The sequence below is a fragment of the Battus philenor genome, unplaced genomic scaffold, assembly GCF_028537555.1.
Source record: "Battus philenor isolate CCGP_79_NKW_IND1 unplaced genomic scaffold, ilBatPhil1.0.hap1 SCAF_12, whole genome shotgun sequence".
NCBI lineage: Eukaryota > Metazoa > Arthropoda > Insecta > Lepidoptera > Papilionidae > Battus > Battus philenor.
The window spans coordinates 9,131,082-9,138,353 of record NW_027181674.1 but is presented as its reverse complement, the minus strand read 5'-3'; the positions used below and the strand labels follow the sequence as shown (position 1 = coordinate 9,138,353).

General features: G+C 30.5%; 2 protein-coding genes across 3 annotated transcripts; one reads left to right on the top strand and one right to left on the bottom strand.

Annotated features, from left to right (window-relative positions):
• Window positions 1-120: 120 nt before the first annotated feature.
• Window positions 121-2,026, bottom strand: LOC137932793 (uncharacterized). Its single transcript, XM_068776467.1, has 3 exons — window positions 1,852-2,026; window positions 999-1,324; window positions 121-423 (listed from the first exon to the last, which is right to left on the bottom strand). The coding sequence occupies exons 1-3, from the start codon at window positions 1,892-1,894 to the stop codon at window positions 361-363; spliced, it is 432 nt and encodes a 143-aa protein (XP_068632568.1). The 5' UTR covers window positions 1,895-2,026; the 3' UTR covers window positions 121-360.
• Window positions 2,027-3,477: 1,451 nt separating this feature from the next.
• LOC137933016 (arrestin domain-containing protein 5-like) lies at window positions 3,478-7,272 on the top strand. 2 transcript variants are annotated; one of them, XM_068776742.1, is made up of 6 exons: window positions 3,478-3,625; window positions 4,325-4,459; window positions 4,530-4,732; window positions 5,008-5,178; window positions 5,842-6,024; window positions 6,945-7,272. In XM_068776742.1, the coding sequence occupies exons 1-6, from the start codon at window positions 3,508-3,510 to the stop codon at window positions 7,059-7,061; spliced, it is 927 nt and encodes a 308-aa protein (XP_068632843.1). In that variant the 5' UTR covers window positions 3,478-3,507; the 3' UTR covers window positions 7,062-7,272. The 2 variants fall into 2 exon arrangements, with proteins under 2 accessions (XP_068632843.1, XP_068632844.1); XM_068776743.1 differs by lacking the exon at window positions 3,478-3,625 and adding an exon at window positions 3,675-3,744.

Sequence of the window (7,272 nt, the reverse complement as noted above, 5' to 3'; positions counted from 1 at the left end):
CGCTGGTGACCTTCCCAATTAACAATTTAATTTATGTAATGCACTTTCTTGCGAAGCAGTGACGTGTTCGGCGCGTTAACTTGCCGCCCGCCACCGACTTTAAGTAGGGCGCTCTCAATTCAATAGGGTGGAAAAAATTCTAAACTGCACAGCGTTTTATTATCTTCTTATACAATTTTACAATTCAAGTACAAACAAAGATGAAAAAAAAATAGTTTTTCTCTAACTTATAAAAACTATTACAGATCCGCTTCTTTAGTTATCTTTAAATAACAAGAACATATAACATAAAGATAATTTGAATATTAAATCACAAGATGAAATTAATTGATCAGCGCCAAAAATTTTTGCTGAATTTTCTTAGTACGGGTTATTCCCGTAATGTGTCGGTGCGTAGGGTTCATATTCCTGGTGTGGAGGTGCCTGTAAAATTCGTTTACATTACGAATAATACTTTTAAAGAAAATAAAATTTGTAGGTATGTCGTAAGTAAAATTGTATATTTTATATTTTAAATTGTATATTCCTTTTTATTTAATCTTTCAATAGCTGCATAGCTTTGTGATGTTTTCGGAAGGATAATTTATAATTGAATTATTTTGCAAGAATTAAGAAAAAACAATGATAGGATAGGGACACAACTAATACATTAAATGAAATGTTTGCAATTCAACGTTTGTTAATAAAAAAAACATTCATGCGTTGTAGTTTTATACGCACATATTCTCACGTAGACTTATTAAAATTTATATATGTTATGTAATTATTTAATTGTCAATTACTTATTAAAGTTAACTGTATTCTTTTAGTCGATTCAGATTAAATGAGTTACCAACAATAAAAATTACGATCACCAAAAAATTTCTTTAGGTTTTAAATTTATTTTTAAAATGGCCTCTGTGGTTTAAATTTCATTTATAAATCAGAAATTTTGTTTCTGTACTTAATAAGATAAAGAATACAGTTTACACATAAGTTGATGACATAGAGTACATCACCTGATAGTTATATGTGGGTTTTTTCTTATCTATTATCTCGCCATGCACATGTTTCTTAACAAGCAAACCGCTAGCAATAAGATCTTTTAGCTTGAGCTTCGTAGACAATACATTAGCCGCAAGAGCTTTGTTGAATGCCTTCAGTTCCTTGACCTTGGCTTTGATGGCCCATAAGGCGTCTTTGAGTAAATCCAGTTTTACCATGGAACTGTCTTCGTCTTCGTGGTACTCTTCGTGGTCGTACGATGGAGTGTCATAAGCAGCCCGGTACAACAGTTGTTCTTCATCATCCAAGTCCACGTGTCGTGGCAGATGTCTTGAGATAGCTAATAAGTTAAATTACATAAATTATTTTTTGAAGCTTAAGTTATCAAGTCATTACATCGAATTTAATGGCGTTAAATCACCAACGGATTTGTCTTGGAATTGAAAGCTGTGTAATGGTAATTTTTGTTTAATATTAAATTAACGCAAACGTCAAAATGTCAGTATCAACATTTTCGTAAAAACGAACTCCTGTGGTTTGTTCTTTTCTTTCAATTCCTAAGCCTTCATTGAGTGTCATAACAATGGAATACTAAATGTATAATAAGTTAGAGCTCGGCGATTTTGTAGGCAAAAAAATAAATAAAAGATGGCAGTCGAAAGAGTTTGCTCAAAATAAGGCACTGGTAACTTTGCGCTACTATTTTACTGTACATTTTTCAATATTTTCATTTTAAAAAAATCTTATCAACTGCCAACAGTACATAACAAGAAAAAATTAAATGCACAAAAAACAACTTTAGTTTTTCATAAAACGTTCGATAAATATTTTGTATTAACGTAAAGAATACTATATTCCCAAACTCACCTGGATGTAATAGAAGTACGACAAAGACTGCTAAATAAAACATTATTTTTTAATAAAACTACAGCTTCTTAATAAAAAATGAATACTGACTGCACTGCGCCGTGTTAGCCTGGGTGTAACTGGCTATTTTGTTAGCATATACCATCTTAATATTTTATGAAAATTAATAAAATACGTCTACCCTATTTATTACTTTTATTAAATAGAATATCAATTGCATAATGTTGCCATTACGATAAAATTTTGCTATACAGGACTTTTTCCCTTTTTAATAATATTATAACGGTTGTAAAGCATTATAAAATCTCGTAAACGACTCTTTAGCCTTTTTAAATTCTCAAGAAATAAAATATCAATTTAATACCTACCGTTCAAAAATGTGGGCCAATGTCACTTTTGACAGCTGTGGTTTGAAATTTTGCGACAAAGTTACGTAGCCGTTGAGTGGATATAATCAAATATACTTAGTAATCGTAATGGGGGTTCGAATCTTAACTAAGTTCTCGTATTGATATGGTTTCTGTCTATGTTGTAATAACTTGTAGCCTTGTCACGTAGACTTCGCCGATCCTATTACGCATGCATTGCACTAGTTTGTGCTTCTTTGTTTATTTGGATACAGCGTTCTAATTTATTCAACGCCTTAAATGTTTTTTCTGTAACTGTCCAAAGATGTCATCGTCACCACGTGTGCTATAAAATTTGTATATTATTTAATTATAATTATTTTAAATTATCGGACTGCGCAATCCCTATTAGGTATATATTTTACATATATCCCCGAAAATATCAATACTGCGGCAAATGTTACTAATGGTAACTTTAACGTATAAACTGAGAGAAGCATCAGCTTGTAAAAGCATCAGATGTGGGTATTTTGGATTTTTATTACGTTTTTTACACGTAGTAGGAAACAAACACCAGACTAAGACTTCTTTCTTCCTTCCTCAAATAAAAGATTTTTATAGACCGGACTTTACTGGCTTGCCTTTGCCAAATAGCTTTTAAAAATTCGGGTTTGAAGCGTTAAAGAGTAGAGGGCGCCTAACCTAAGACCTTTTTTTAATAAGCGCGTGGGCTTCCGGGGGTCCCCGAATATAAGCAAACGCAATTGTTATACCAGTGGTACACAGATGCTTTATAAGCCGTCGCGCAAATAAAAGCTAATAAAGTCGATTCAACGATTCATTAGATTTCAAAACGAAAAAAATATTTCGTCAGTATTTTATATCTAAAGAAATCTTTTACAAAAATCTTGACAGGCCTGACACTCTACAATAGAAGTAATCTCCGTAGTGAGAATTTTTGAAGGTAAATTCTGGAATTGAAATAAAATGACCAAATATGTAAGCAATCTGTATATTTTATTGTAAATAATAATTTACTTGCTTTATTCAAATATTTGATATGTAAACCGATACAGCTATACAGCTAAAGACAATGAACACATTTAATTATGCTTATACTTTATGCTACCTAGAATAAATAGTAAATTATTACAATTTTGATAGAAATGGAAATATATAAATCTTTGATAGTCTTATCTATTTTCATTATAAAATTATCTTTTGATAACGTGTCAGACAATAATAACGACGTTTGTCGTAACAGTGTTGAAAAGAATTTCTTTGATTTTATAATTGTCTAAGATTAATAATGGTGTGGCAAAACTGTAATGTAACTATAAACAGTGGCGACAGTGGAATATTATATACGGGGGATACTGTGACTGGAGCTCTGACCCTCGAGTTTAAAAAAGTGCACAAAATTAAATGTAAAAGTCTATGTAATATTTTTTAATTAAAAAGTGAGAAAGACAAAGTATTCTTCTGATAATATAACAGGCGCAAACTGAATTCTATGAAATTCTTTTTATAAGAATTCATCGTGATGGTTAGTGACGGAAGTTATCCATAGACGATAATTCTCGAAAGTAGTAAAAAATATTTTGTACTCTGCTCAACCCTTGTCCACTGTGCTTTGAGGAAAAAATCGAAGTTATTTCTTTATTGTTTAATAACAACATTTCTTTGTAAAAAATTAATTATGAACTTTAGTGTTGTGTAGTAGTAACTATTTAATTAACTTTCCTTGACAATTTACTTAGCTACATAAAGATTAAATCAGTCCCCAAATTTAAATCATTTTTTCGTCAATACTAAAAGCACAAGTAGCTCATTTATTAGACAAGTCTCAACTTATGAAAATTTCTCATGAGGCGTCGCGGTAACAAAAAAAAAATCATAGATTACATTGTATTTCGACAGTTTGACCCATAAAAATTTCAATAAATTTTATCAGTTACTTTTTTCATTTTTGAAATTTTCTGCCCCCAACGTAAATCAACAAAAAAGCCTGTCTATAATTACATTTTTAACAATTTACAATATAAATGATAACTAAAAACCATATAGCTTTGTTAAAAACAGGAATATTGTTTCTTGATAGATGTTTTATACTAATATTTTTCCAGATATTGAATTTAAAGTAATAGGCATAACCAAAGCAAGATGGTCGAGAGTGATGCCTACTGTTCCCTATTTAAGAGTTTATGCTGAGAAAAAAATGGTTCTAGAGATAAGTGTTAATTTGTTCGAAGAAGTAAATGGTAAGTTATGCCGGAATGATATATTTTACATCATATCTATGAATAATATATAATGGTAATATTTTTCTAGGAATAATACACCCGGGAATAAATAATTTTCAATTCCATTTTAATCTTCCGAATGGTTTACCATCAACTTTCAAAAGTTCTATAGCAAAAGTATCCTATTTCATCAGAATAAAATGTAAAGCGACTTGTAATCGTAAAAAAATAAAAAATGTACCACTTGTCGTTATGAACAGTGTAGATTTGAATCACCTGGAATTAATGAAGGTATGTTTAATTATTTTTATATATACGGCCCATCCAAATATTACTTTGGGGTCTTCATGTATAAAAGTTTCAATATTTAAAATTTAGTGTAAAGTACACTATACGAATTTTTTATTTCTTTTTTATTATTTAAACGAGTGTGCTATTTATGTATAGCTTTAAAAGACCCCTTGTCAATAAAATAATTATTATATTGTAATATATAACAATGGTATTTGCCAACGAAATCCTAGATTATAAATGTTTAAGTAAATAATTATTAATTTATTTTACAGGTACCTATGATATTTGAAATGACTAGATCTTTCCCATTTTCAGAAAAAAAATTGGTTATATATTTTAAAACTAACAGATGCTTTTCTCCAAAACAAAGTTTGAATTTTGACATAGATATTAATAATGAAAAAGGAGTTAAAATGAGAAAAATTACCGTTACGTTAGTTCAGGTAATCATTATTATTTTGAATCTCTGATTTTTTATTTTAAAGGGGGGGGGGGCAAATGAGGTTGTCGTTTATAAATTAAAAGATTTTCAATACTCAAATTTAACATCTAACATCGTAACATTATTTGGTGAATTTTGATTTGACAATAACTTAATGATACAGTTTATTACCAGACTCTATCTTTCAATAGAATATTAACACTAATAATTAAACTTTGGCATTATTCATTAATTTTAAAACTGTCTTTACTTTTAAGTATCGATGTTTCTGTAGACTCAAACTAAAATACATATTAGCATGGTAAACATAAGGTAGTGTTATGAAAAATAACGATCTTTTATAAATAGAGTTATAAAATGAATTAATATGCTGTCCTTTAAAGCACAACATGATGTTGCTAAGTATCTTTGATCTGTCCTGACATTTGCAACTTAAACATCAAATCAATGTTTAGTGTAAGGTACCAACAGTTATCAAATATCTAAATTTGAATAGATAGCTTTCAAAAAAAATAATACGTTGATGAATTGATTGGAGTTATATTCGATCAAGAATAAATAAGTTGGTCTAGAATGTTTGACAAACTATACAGTTTTATTTTAATGGTTATAATATTTCTAACCAAAATAAGTTTATTAGTGATTTCATTAATTTTTGTTTCAGAAAATAGAGTACACCGTATCAACGGGCTTTGCTAACGAAGAGAGGAAAATAATCAAAGCGGAACATTGTGACTTGTCTAAAGGAATCAAAGAGTTCGTTCGAATTTGTATGGATGTACCTTATACACCACCAACCAGTGTTAACATAACGAATCCAATGATAAAAATCTCTTATGTGTTAAGGGTCGGTATTATGTCATTAATTTTTAAATAATAAAATAAGCGGATTTTAATATTCCGTACTTTCAATATTTAAGAGTAAGGTAAAAATATGAATATGTAATATTTCCCCGCCTGATCAAAATATCTGTACTTTAATATCTGTACACAGAAATGCAGTATCGAGGTACTTTAGAAAAACTAAACTTATACGCAAGTGTTTCACAAGTCGTTTATCTGAATCGGATTTAACCTAATATTGTAGATTTGTTTCCAATTTTTTTGTACAATAAAATATTTTACGTGCAAGAGTATTCGAGTTAATTACTCGCAGCGAAAGTTGTGTACGTTTTCGATGTTGGTACCTTTTGTATGTTCTCCAACGTACGTATTCGCTGCGCGTTTGGTGTTTAAAATTTGACAATAGATATAGCTGATACAGAGCTGCAATGAATTCGCGTATATCTGGTGCTACATTAATGCTAATAAATCTTTATTATTTTCTGTAAATTTCTTAGACTGATACTCCTCAGTTTTATTTTAATGAGTCGTCGATTAGAATTATCTATTTAGTACTCTACAGTGACAGCCCACTCGAAGAATGGTAGCCTAGCCGTAGATAACTGAGACTTGCTTTTGTACGTCGCTGGTATGATAGGTAATAATCTTATATATAACTCAAATTTTGTTCATTAATCAAATAGGATTGCCCCTGCCCACAAACAAGTTTCCTGAGAATGGGAAGGAACGTCCTCTGCGACCATAGTACGATCGCCAACTCGTCTGCCGAGCGTGGCGCGGTCATGTCGCCTATAAATATCTTTGGGGAAGGCCTATGTCCTGCAGTGGGCGTCTATGTGCTTAAACGAATTAGTTCTCTACCACTCAAACATCTACACAAACGTTTTCCTATACTTATATCTAAATCTATATATTTCGTTACAGGTGCAAGTCATTTTCAAATTTCATTTAGCTTTATACGAAGATATTCCAGTGATAATATCAACTGTTCCGGTGATGAAACATCAATCACATCACAGTCTTGAAATAAATTGCAGTTAATTGACACTGTGTTTTAAGTTTGTTCAAATAGACTATGGAGAACATTTAAAGTGACTAAAGGTGCTTTCGTTTGAATGCACATGGAAATTATAATTTTAGATACACTACGTATATATAAGCACGTACTGTATAACAGTAAATTGATTGATTACGTCACAATGGCTAATGAGCAGAGAATTTCCCGAGATTCCCGCTCGAGTTAGAAATTTGT

Excerpts from the sequence above, each read along its gene's own strand:
- LOC137932793 (XM_068776467.1), bottom strand. The coding sequence starts at position 1,894 with ATGTTTTATTTAGCAGTCTTTGTCGTACTTCTATTACATCCAG. Across the intron at positions 1,325-1,851 it reads CGTACTTCTATTACATCCAG|CTATCTCAAGACATCTGCCA; the intron begins GTGAGTTTGGGA and ends TTAACTTATTAG. Across the intron at positions 424-998 it reads AACCCACATATAACTATCAG|GCACCTCCACACCAGGAATA; the intron begins GTGATGTACTCT and ends CGAATTTTACAG.
- LOC137933016 (XM_068776742.1), top strand. The coding sequence starts at position 3,508 with ATGGTGTGGCAAAACTGTAATGTAACTATAAACAGTGGCGACAGTGGA. Across the intron at positions 3,626-4,324 it reads AAAAGTGCACAAAATTAAAT|ATATTGAATTTAAAGTAATA; the intron begins GTAAAAGTCTAT and ends ATATTTTTCCAG. Across the intron at positions 4,733-5,007 it reads ATCACCTGGAATTAATGAAG|GTACCTATGATATTTGAAAT; the intron begins GTATGTTTAATT and ends TTTATTTTACAG.